This window comes from Penaeus japonicus, unplaced genomic scaffold, assembly GCF_977035675.1.
Source record: "Penaeus japonicus unplaced genomic scaffold, GWHDUDI00000001_assembly GWHDUDI00000015, whole genome shotgun sequence".
Lineage (NCBI taxonomy): Eukaryota > Metazoa > Arthropoda > Malacostraca > Decapoda > Penaeidae > Penaeus > Penaeus japonicus.
The window spans coordinates 24,880,924-24,893,423 of NW_028234417.1; the positions used below are offsets into that span (position 1 = coordinate 24,880,924).

At 31.4% G+C, this 12,500-nt stretch overlaps 2 protein-coding genes across 8 annotated transcripts in view; both read right to left on the reverse strand.

Annotated features, from left to right (window-relative positions):
• The window catches only part of LOC147470393 (uncharacterized), a 5,073-nt gene extending 3,976 nt beyond the window's left edge, over window positions 1-1,097 (reverse strand). Inside the window, exons 1-2 of the mRNA XM_086544937.1 lie at window positions 1,059-1,097; window positions 1-654 (exon numbers count right to left, since the gene is read on the reverse strand). The exon at window positions 1-654 is cut by the window's left edge and continues 615 nt beyond it. Of these exons, the coding sequence (XP_086401063.1) occupies window positions 1-654; window positions 1,059-1,097 (693 nt within the window). The remainder of the gene's footprint in view (window positions 655-1,058) is intronic.
• Window positions 1-12,116, reverse strand: part of Flo1 (flotillin-1) — a 54,359-nt gene extending 42,243 nt beyond the window's left edge. For 4 of the 7 annotated variants that reach the window (XM_086544725.1, XM_043017209.2, XM_043017211.2 and 1 more), the window contains exons 1-2: window positions 11,961-12,116; window positions 8,089-8,167 (exon numbers count right to left, since the gene is read on the reverse strand). In XM_086544725.1, coding sequence (XP_086400851.1) covers window positions 8,089-8,167; window positions 11,961-12,081 — 200 coding nt within the window. In that variant the 5' untranslated portion in view covers window positions 12,082-12,116. Of the gene's footprint in view, window positions 1-5,271; window positions 5,348-8,088; window positions 8,168-11,960 lie in introns of all 7 variants that reach the window. The other 3 variants (XM_043017208.2, XM_043017210.2, XM_043017212.2) reach the window with 2 other exon arrangements.
• Between the last annotated feature and the right edge of the window lie 384 nt (window positions 12,117-12,500).

Genomic DNA, 12,500 nt, shown 5'->3' on the forward strand with positions numbered 1-12,500 from the left:
AGTAGTAGTAGTAGTAGTAGTAGTAGTAGTAGTGGAAGTAGTAGTAGTAGTAGTAGTAGTAGTAGTAGTAGTAGTAGTAGTAGTAGTAGTAGTAGTAGTAGTAGTAGTAGAAGTAGTAGAAGTAGTAGAAGTAGTAGTAGAAGTAGTAGTAGAAGTAGTAGTAGAAGTAATAGTAGAAGTGATAGTAGAAGTGATAGTAGTAGTAGTAGTAGTAGTAGTAGTAGTAGTAGTAGTAGAAGTAGTAGTAGTAGATGTAGTATTAGATGTAGTATTAGATATAGTAGTAGATGTAGTGGAAGATGTAGTAGAAAAAATAGTAACAAGAAAAGTAGTAGTAGTAGTAGTAGTGGTAGATGTAGTAGTAGAAGTAGTAGGAGTAGAAGTAGTGGTAGAAGTAGTGGTAGAAGTAGTAGTAGAAGTAGTAATAGAAGAAGAAGAAGAAGAAGAAGTTAATAAGTAGTAAGTAGTAAGTAGTAAGTAAGTAAGTAAGTAAGTAAGTAAGTAAGTAAGTAAGTAAGTAAGTAAGTAAGTAAGTAAGTAAGTAACTAAGTAAGTAAATAAGTAGTAGTAGTAGTAGTAGTAGTAGTAGTAGTAGTAGTAGTAGTAGTAGTAGTAGTAGTAGTAGTAGTAGTAGTAGTAGCAGCAGCAGCAGCACTATAACTAGTATTTCCAATTCATTCTTGGTATTTTTTCTATTGTGGCTAATCATGATGTTTTTGTTGTTGTTACAATTGCTGCTGCTGCTGTTGTTGTTACTATTTGTTATTCTTATTATCATTGGTTATTGTTATTGTTACTATCAAAATTGTATATCATTATTTGTTATTATTGTTGTTGTTAGTTTTGCTATGTTAATGTTATTTTAGCTTGTTTTGTTTCTGTTGTTGCAATCGTTATAGTTATTAGTGCTGCTACTATGTAGTAAGAATAGTACTAGAAGTAAAGAAGGGAGATTGATAAAATAGAGGTAAAAGAAAAGAAAAGTAACAGAAGTAGTAGCACAAAAGCGGTGGTTCAACAGTAGCAAAATAGTGATAGTAGTTGATTAGTCATAGTACTAGTGCAGTAGTATAGGGATAGTTCAGCTTGTAGTGCATGTTTTATTTGATACTTGTCGTGATTTTCAATGGTATCACCACTAAAATTATCAATATCATGTTTTATTTCTTCATCCTTCATCATTTTGGTTATTATTACTGACCTTATAAATGGTAGTAGAAGTTGCAGTAATATTTAATGGTGGTTACTAACTATTATCATTATTTTCATAATTACTGTTTTTACTGATATTACTGAAAATCTTACTATTGGCCATTTTTGGCCTTTTTGTTTTTACCAATATCAATTTTTATCTTTTAATAATTATTCTGTCACTGACATTTCTGCTATTGCTGTTATCACCATTATAGTATCAGAATATAGTATTGACTGCTGAAAAATAGCAAGCAAATTCCATGTTATTGTCCCCATATAATCACTGATATGTCTCCTACATCTTGATTACCTGGCATTTTATAGAAAAGTAGGGATTATACATGTGTAAAGCAAGTTTAAATATATGAAGATTACAATATTCTTTGGTAACCTATAAAGATCATTATTCCCATATTGTAAAATGAGCAGAAGCTGCAACCATAAATCTAAATAGCAAGTCATTCTGTCACAAATTAATCCCCAAAGATAATACAAATACATCGTCATCATGTGTTATCATCAAATGATTATTAACCCTTCTGAGACAGGCCACTTCTTAAGATGTTCAGCCTTGGCTGGGCATCTTAAGATGTTGTGTCTTCTGTTATTCTCCAGACTTAGGTATGATATGTGAGTCTATTTATGACATATCAGGAAAGTGATAATAATTATCTTTTGGTATAATGCATTAGTTACACAACTAAAGGAATAACTAGCTTGTATTTTGAAGAAAAAAAAATATACATCGCAAAAATTATCTGACCCAGCAAAAAATACCTGTCCCCGAAGGATTAAAGTTTCATGTTATTATTTTGTTACTCCTCTTGGTGCTCTTTTCATTGATGCTACAAATACTGCCACTGAAGCCTAGCCAACTTGAACAGAGTTCATTGTAACAAATGCAGGTAAAGGTGTATATATAAGATGTCACACCACAAGATATAACTGATACATTCCAATTAAATGTTTAGCAGAATTGCATGTAATGCTTGTGAAAACTTAGATAAAAAGCATTGTGAAATCATTCAGTCTCAATTTGTCTGATGGCATACAGCAAAAGATTCAGTTTATTCGCACCAGTTGACGTCCTACCACATGATCGAGAAATATCTACAGTTCTATGATATCTAGAAACACCAAGTATTTTCTTGCCGAGTTCCGGGCAGGGCAGTTGTGACATGCTGGAACATCATCAAGAGAACACTAGATTGTTCTTAAATATAATTCATTTTTTGTAATTTCCTAGTATCTGTTATTTTAGTTAAGGTGTTCAGATGTCATGAAATGTGATATTACATTTTAAAAAATGATGTCACAGAAACCTATGTAATACTGATGAATGACATATTGGTAATTTCTGCTTCTGATTAGGTGAATAAAAAGATTAGAGTCAAAAAACTATTGAAGAATCAAATGTGACTGGCCAAGAAATAAAATTAAATAATAAAATTCTAATGTAATACTATTTCTAATATGTCAAATACCCATGATGTCACATCATGTCAGAGGTACATGGACTTATTCATTGGTACATGTATGATTATTTATATTGTTCTTCTTTTCTTTTTGGAAAAAAAAGTATTAAATTTTTTTTTTGATGCACCAATAAAAGAATGCTTCCACTTTCCATTGGTATTATTACATAGAAGTGAAGAATACAAGCAAATTTCAATAAAATAACACTAGAAAAGTACTGCTGCAACATGTTTTTTGACTAAATTAACTCCTCCAAACAAGGCAACATCTTAACATGCCTTTACATTGTAGACGCAATCAAGCAAACCATAAGAATAGGGTGGGCAAAAAACGCTCTGACAAGTTCATCGCGCCCTTGCGCAGTGGTAAAACACCCCAGAATGAAGCTTCACACACTTATTATCTACCCAGCGGAAGCAGGAATAGATGAAAATACGCCCAGTCGTGAACGGTTTAAGATGCTAGGAAGCTATACTTCTGTAAGCAGTGTTTATTTTGACCTGTTGATGTCAGGAGTGCATAAATATATTCACTGACCATTACAGTTTTGCTATTGTTTATTTTTATATAGAAATAGATGGCTTGACTGAGTCACCAAGGAGTCATTTAGTAGGCCTATTTGACCTCAACTAGTTTACTTCATTCCTTAAATATATGTAGTATAATAAATAAAACATAATGAACTAGGCATATACGTACTGGAGGCATTAGTTTTTAATAGTACTACTGCCTCATGAAATGTAAATTTCCATTATCTTCTATTCTACCACTTCCAACCAAGTAAATCTTTTTCTTTACACGCCCTAACAAGTTAGCTAGGGTTTAGTAGCAGTATTTGCAGTATCAATGATAATAGTATCAACAGCAATAAAATAATTTCATAAAAACTTAATTATAATCATAACAATGATATGGACAATTATGATAACAATGAGACCAATAACCATAACCCAAACCATATCTAGAACCTAATTAATAATAACAACAGCTATGGCAATGAGTGACAAGAGCAATGATGATGATGATGATGGTGGTGGTGATGATGATTGATGGTGGTGGTGGTGATGATGATTACCACCATCAATTGATGATGATGATGATGATGATGATGATGATGATGATGATGATGATGATGATGATGATGATGATGATGATGATGATGATGATGATGATGATGATGATGATGATGGCGATGATGATGGTGATGATGATGGCGATGATGATGGCGATGATGATGGCAATGATGGCGATGATATTAATGATAGTGATAATAACAACAGTAATAACAATAGTAATAAAAATCATCATCATCATCATAATAATAATAATAATAATAATAATAATAATAATAATAATAATAATAATAATAATAATTCTTTACATCTCTGATTGATAATAACAACATTATCATCAATACCATTATCATTCTTATCAATATCATTATCATTCTTATCAATATCATTATCATTCTTATCAATATTATTATCATTCTTATCAATATCATTATCATTCTTATCAATATCATTATCATTCTCATCAACAACATTATCATTCTTATCAATATCATCATCATCATCATCATAATATTCTTATAAATATAATTATCATTCTTATCAATATCAATATCATCATCATTATCATCATCATATTCTTATCAATATCATTATCATTCTTATCAATATCAAGATCATTATCATAATCACCATCATAAACAATGATGAAAACATAACTCATAATCATGATGATGAAGGCAATTTATAAAACACAATATAAATAATCAAGATATTGGTGATAATCCTAATAACAAAGTACACCAACTTTAAATAATAACAACATTATAATTGTTATAATTATCATTGTTATGATTATCATTATTATCAATATCAGTATCATTATTATCAAATATCATTATCATTATTATCAATATCATTATCATTATTATCAATATCATTATCATTATTATTAATATCATTATCATTATTATAAATATCATTATCATTATTATCAATATCATTATCATTATTATCAATATCATTATCATTCTTTTCAATATCAATATCACATAAACAATGATGAAAACACAACTCATAATCATGATGATGAAGGCAATTTTAAAAAAACTACATAAATAATTAAAATATTGGCGATAATTCTAATAACACAATACATCAACTTTCAACAGCCAAGAAAATTTCATGATACTTAATATATACATTACATTTGTATCAATGTAATGAACAGCAATGTTGAAGCAGGATTATATCTAATCAATGTCAATGCCTTGGATTACAATGATCAACAGCTCATATTTTGGTATGATGTAACAACAGCCACTCAATTGGTTAAAAAAAAAAAAAAAAAAAGGTAATAAGAATTACTTTCATCTATCATTAGTTCACTACCATTAGTCGTTATGTTTGTCTTCGTTAAAATACCATAACAAAGCCCCCTACACAAACCCTTTCAAAAGGAGGTTCAGTATGTAAGTATCTGAGTTCTTTCTTACAAGGAAGCTGGCAGGAATCAAATACTGGTTTTGTAAAGAGTGGTGAGGTAAGTAGAGAAGCTAAAGGAAAAAAAACCAGTCTGCTCATCTTATACCTCTGTACTTGCTGGACAGTGGGCCATACGAATGCTCGTCCACCAGGGACCAAAAGAGGCTTTTTGTGGCAACATCCTGTAACATAAACACACGTCTGTCATTTCCCCACACTAGAAGAAGGGTGTCAACTTGACAGTTGTGTATAGAAATGCTGCAGGAACTCCCACATCTTAACACAGAAGAAAATAAAGCCACATAGAACTCTTATAGAAGTTTCCTTTCCCTGTAGCACACCACTGCACTGTATGTACATTACATCCACACATGGTGTTCCATATACAATAGGTGGAAGGACAACTGAGATCTATATAACAATCCTCTGGGAAAAAACTCCATCATCCAATTTCTGTTGATGTTACTGTAAGGGATAACACTTACTTAAAGAATTGCTAATGTTCACACACTCAGCAACAACTTTCCCAAATCATTATATAGACCTGCAGGATATATGTTTCTTTAAGATATTTTTAGAAAACAGGAAAAAGTGCTAGATCAATTGAAGATAAAGAGGAATAAGAGACAGCAGAAGATGTACAGAAAATATAAAAGTCTACTACTTTCAGTTCCAAAGGCACATAATAGATACTAAAGACAAACAAAATCATAACAAACAAAATACAATGGTAATAAATACAAATATTTTCCTTATTATTATTAAAACATAAAAATTATACAAGTAAACCATGTACAATATATTCTTTCAAAATACAATATCAGCCTCAACTTATCACAAAAATATATGTTTTTGGTGTGTTTTTTTTCCAGCATAACATGGCAAATCCCCAGAAAAAAATATTTTGTACTCTATAGCATATACCTGCATACGAACACACACAAAATTCTCACTCTCTTCCTAATAAAAGCAAAAACAAAAACTTTTGTGCCCTAACAAAACAAATATTAACTGACACCCCTCTACTTATCCATCATGGTTTTCTTCCTAGCAATAACCACCAAGATAACGGCAGCTTAACCCTCTCTGGACGGGTGGTACAGCATGTGTACCGCACATTCAAAAGCCCAGTGGCTGGGCGGCACAGTATTGTGCCAGCCATTCAATTGATTTAGGCCTAATAATTCGAACGCCCCGGCATTTGGACATTCAAGGCTAGAATTCCCCCCGTCGGGGATGGGTTAAGAGAAAAGTCTTCCTACCATAGTCCATAATATCTATGAACTATAAATATATATCAAAATAGAAATCCAACCTAAAACACTGCTTCTACATCCCCTCTATGGGCCCCTCCATACTCAAAACTAGTAAATCACAGACTTCAGCTTTTGAAGTATTTATAAAATTCTATCACCTACTACAATTCTTAACAGCAACACTTTTCTGCAAATAAGGCAATTTCTAACTTATAGTTTGGCAGAGTTAATACTCTATATATAAATGAATCCGATTATAAATGTCTCTCTCCATCCATTTACATAAGCATACAAAGAGCAGGCTCAAGCATACGTTTACTACCATACACACTGTAATGCAATATCTTGGCAAAAACAACTAAATAGGGAAAGTGATTACATTATCCTCTCACAGAATTTATCACTATGTAATGTAGCCATTACATTATCATATCTGCACTTGCTCAGAAATATTATTACTTTCTTTTTTTACATAATGCTGATCTCCTTCAGCTGCTAGCTGCTGATAACTTTCTCAAAAACATCTCCCATTACATCTGCTTAGGGGACAAAAGAGGTTTCAGGTTTTAAGAAGGAAAAAATATGAGTTAATGGTAATAATAATAAAGTAACAAAGGAGGTTCCTATGTGAGTCCTTTAAGATGGCTGCATTTATTGGTATAAAAAACTGTATGAGGTGGTGCCCAGAAAGGACAGCGTACCTCAGGGTAGCAAATGAGCTCTTCAGAAGCTGGCTAAAGGCAGTCCTTTTGTGTTACCACAGTATCCTAGCAGTATTAAAAAGCAATGAGTATAAGGATATTAAAGGATATTGAAGGATATTGTATACTCTTGATCTTGACTAGATTCAAAGAATAGATGTAAGAAGGACAAAGACATCAACTACATTACTGTAAAATTGAGTTGACAACCTAAGTGGAAAACCTCAGTTGATTCTGAAGCAGGTTTCATTTTTTAAATAAAATAGCAGATCTATCAACAGATTTAACATAGATGATGTCATAAAAATCTGATCTTTAATCCATTACTGGATTAGCAATACTATTACACATCCAAGTTTGGAAATGTTCTTTGGTGAGAAAACTTGGAAGGTAAAACCAAAGATTTTACAACTTAGAGGAGACTGAATGAATCAAGCCACACAAAAGATACACAACATTCCCAATGCCTTCTGACTGGTGCCTAGTGGACAAGACTATGGTCTGTCTAGTGCAGCTACAACCAAGGAAAAAGCCAACAGGAAAACATTCTAATACTAAGACATAAAAGATGTAAATAATGAAGGAAAGAAAAAAAACATAGGCAAAGCACTATATTACAGTCATTTGGTGTGCTAAACCAGGTGAAACTCCACAGAGAATCTGTACAAGGATCCAGCCCCATGAGTAGTTCAATACTCTAAAACATCACAGTACCATACAATTCCAATTATGATAATAAATAAATCTTCACATATCACAAAATAAAAGGAAACAGGTAAAGCCACATGAACAAATTTTGTTCTCCTTCGGAAAGAAATACTTTGCATGACTATTAGGGGCTCAAAAGTGATAAACAACTATGCTCACGCCACAAGTCAAGACGCATTGAGAACTACACGTATATTAATGCCTTGATCACAGACTCTCCTTATTGGCCCACTATGACTATAGGTTTACCAATAATACCTTTGCATCATTTGTATACATGGCCATACAAATCCACGTCCTCCCACTACCGTCAGAGGTTTTCCTTGGTAACAACATCCTGCAAACAGGCATTTTTATGAGGTGACAACTGGATATCAATCAAAATCTGTGTACGTGAGTATACATGCAGTTGCTTTCCCTGAAAAAGGCAGGCTATAATTTCAACACATAGCTCAATTTACACTAAAAGAAATTAGAAGAAAAAAAATATTTTACCATAATGGATATCTATTTTAACTGATGGTTGTAGTTAAAAATGACTGACCTATTATACCTGTTCTCTGTAAAAAGAAACAATTAATAAGCCAAAACTTCTTACTCATGATAACAAAATGCTTGTGAATCATTTCCATAAACTGCAATCATAACATTCCTGTAAAGAGGTACATGCATTCTTACCTTCTTCCATACACAAAGTTGTAAATTGATATGTGGCAAAACTGAATACATAAAATCACCAAAAGGATCACTACCAAAAAAAAAACCTGCAATACAGATCAATATTATTGATCAAATTTACACTAATTTCAAATTGCATACCATATTATCAGGTTTGGGTATATTCAATAAATAAAGTAATCAATTACAATTAACAGTTAAGCAAAAAAGAAGGGTGAGAACATTAGGCTAAATATCTAAACAACTGCAAGACAATAGTTATTTACTTGGCCAGTATAGTTCATTTGATAAAGCTAATCACTTTAATAAATGCTTTTCATTAACTTAAAAATTAAAAAAGAAAAGTAATCTTTAACCATATGACTTCTTAACATATCCATTATCTATAAAGTGTGGGAATCTTTTTACACCCATGAAATTATTCTCAACAAGTAGACCTTACAAACATTTCTATATCCTTCTTAGGAAATTTGATATTAAAGAGAGGGCATTACAAAAATCTATATCAATACCTAATATCAATATTTACATGAAATTATAAAATACTCAAAATCACAAATGTTTTCAATATCAAAGACTGATCTTTGGTTACCGTCAAAGATATTCATATAATTCAAAAGTCTATATCAAACTTATCTGTCATCTGTCAATCAGCATTTCATATTCTTTTGCTGCATTTACAATGTCAAGTAACAGCTACTCCCATAAAAGTAGAAACAGGGAATATTTACAGAGTGAATATTCAAAAGGAAAAACCCAATTTCTTGCCAAGTCATTTCCCCTGTCACAGAATGCTGTTCTCAGAATTGTTTCCCTCACACCACCTTTCAAAAATCGTTATTGTATTTGTTTCAAGTTCAAATGTAAATACTACATTTCACTGTTTTGAAGAATCTGTCACTCATCTCTTCATTATGATTAGTCTCAGTGATTTTTGTATTTTTTTTACTCCTTTATTTAAACTAGCTTTTTTTTCTCCCCCTAGCAACTAGTCTTTTCATGCTGATTCATGTGTTATCCCCATACTAAATCCTTCTAATCATAATATGAAAACTAATAGGAAAGCATTTACATATGTATATGCTAATCTCCAAAGTGCACTCACCCTCATGAGCAATACTTTTATCATGCTAATGAACAATAAATAGCATACTGCACAGCTATCTAAAACATCAAAATAGTACCATATTCATGGCCAATCTGCCTTAAAACAAGTGACATGTTATGAATGTAAATGTTTTCTCAAGCAATTAATGCATTTCAAAAGCTGTCTAACAATATAAACAACTTTCTTCTAAGCAATTGCATATAAGAAGTGGTCACTTTGGTTATTTAATGCTTGCATACTTTACATAAAAGCAAATTTTGCTCTTCCCATGATTTTATAAAATAATCAATGGAAACAAGACATCAAATGTTATAGGAAACTTTTGTTTTAACCTTCAGAGAAACCAAGGTCAGGAACTTGTGGGGAACTGAAGTTTTCCTAGCATTATAGGAGCAAACTATTTTGACTGTTAAACCCATTAACCCATTCACGATGGGGCTATTTTGGCTCTAAATGGTCAAAATGCTGGGATATTCTAACGCATAAGCCTAATGCCTCGGGATTCTCAGCCGCACTAGCCGCGGGCGACCACTGTACGCCCAATCACCCGGTGCGCCGGCCTTGACTAAATATCTCGTCCCGGGCGTCTGACCCAAAAACTAAACGTGATAACAAATCAACAGGCACAAATGGCTTAAATCTTAATTAGTCTGGGATCTACAATATGTTTTTCTTTACAGGATAAAGAAGGTATTGTGATAACATAAGTAATCTGCCCATATTATGTGATCAATATCTTTACCCTTCGTGTTAAAAATGAACTCTGACAGTCACTAGTCTTTAGAAACATTGGACAACAATCATTATTCTTGTTTTCTGTCACTTTTGAGAAATTTCATGTACACTTTAGTGACCTTGAGAAGTATAAAAACTGTGGATATGATTTAGAACTAACTTATTTTGGTATAAATAGGAAAATTTTACTTTAGAGTCACAAGAAATGCCACTCATAATTAAAAGGTTATAACACATTACCAAATGTTATCACACTTTGTAGATATTATGTTTTAGCTTATCAATTAAGTGCATGTAGGGAGGCATATGAGTCACTTGGCCTTAATAGGTTGGGTCATATTGTACTTCCCTGGAACACAAAGATATGGGTGTGTCTCCTAAGTTGCCATAACCACAAGTCAAAAACCTTCATGTTCTAAAATGAAAATAAATGTTTATATATATATATATATATATATATATATATATATATATATATATATATATATATATATATATATATATATATATATATACATATATATTATATACATATACATATATATTATATATATATATATATATATATATATATATTATATATACACACATATATATATATATATAATATATTATATATAATATATATATATATATATATATATATATATATACATATATATATCATATATATAAGTATATATATGTATACATATATATAACATATATGTATATATGTATATATGTATATGTACATAAGTATATATATGTATGTATGTATGTATGTATGTATATGTATATATATATATATATATATATATATATATACATAATATATATATACATATTTATATATATATATATATATATAATGTATATATATACATATATATATATAATATATATATGTATATATACATATATGTATATATATACATATATGTGTGTTTATATATATATATATATATATATATATATATATATATATATGTATATATATATATATATATATATATATATATATATATATATATGTATATATATATGTATATATAAGTATATACATATATGTATGTATGTATATATATATATACATATATAAATATAAACACATTCAATGTGAATTATATATATATATATATATATATATATATATATAAAATTCACATTGAATGTGTTTGAAATCAAATAAACATTACCCTATATAACCTCTTCAAGAGTTATTTGAAATTACATACCGCCTGCTCCTACGAATAGTCTACATCAAGGAGAAAAGCGCAACACCCATAGAATCTATTTTTGTCCAATTTACTACAGTGACCCACTTCAGCATGAAAAGACTGTCACTAAATTTTGATCACAGGATGGACAACGTATAGTCAGAGAATTAACTTAGAACCATTAGCTGAGCTCCTTAAAGGTGTGGTGGCAAGGTGCCAAACACTTGGATAGGATGCCAAAGAGTGCCATCGCCTGTCATGCGACGACAGCGCGGCGCCAACGCTGTTTACACTCCACGCCCCTTCATTCGAAAACACTCAAGTATATCCCGTGTTTTGTGCCCTCTCTTTATCCAAATCTCATCCACATATTCTACAATATCTGCCTTAGCTTTGAGCGATAGTCTCACCTGAAATGACCAAGGCCTCGTTGGGCCCGCAGGTCACAAATCCCCACACCATGTTCACGTCCTTCTCCTTCGGCGTCCCGAGAGCGTCTGCTTCGATCACTGCTATAGACGAGGAAACCATACAAAGATGTCGATCGCTAGGAGCGTTGTTGGAAATCGGATCGTTTAAGTAACAAGATTCAACACTCTTTACTAAAATCTAGACTTACTTTATAGATTTTTTTGTTTTGTGTGTTATTCGTTGGATTTGTCTATGATTAGATTCTTTCCTTCAGCCTAATTCCAGAAAATGGTGAGATAACAAGTGCTTTATTGCTTCAGAGTTACTCATACCGATGGCACGACTTAATGAATGGAATTTTCAGATTCGGAATAAATCAGATGTGACACTTTATCCTTATGACAGTCAAGAGTATAGACAAATAACCTCACACATAGTTTGCTTCGTTGTGCAGTTCTCACTGTCTGCAATGGCATTTATTACGACACGTCATGACGACGGATACTCGATCCTTTCCATTACTGAACATATCGTGTGTG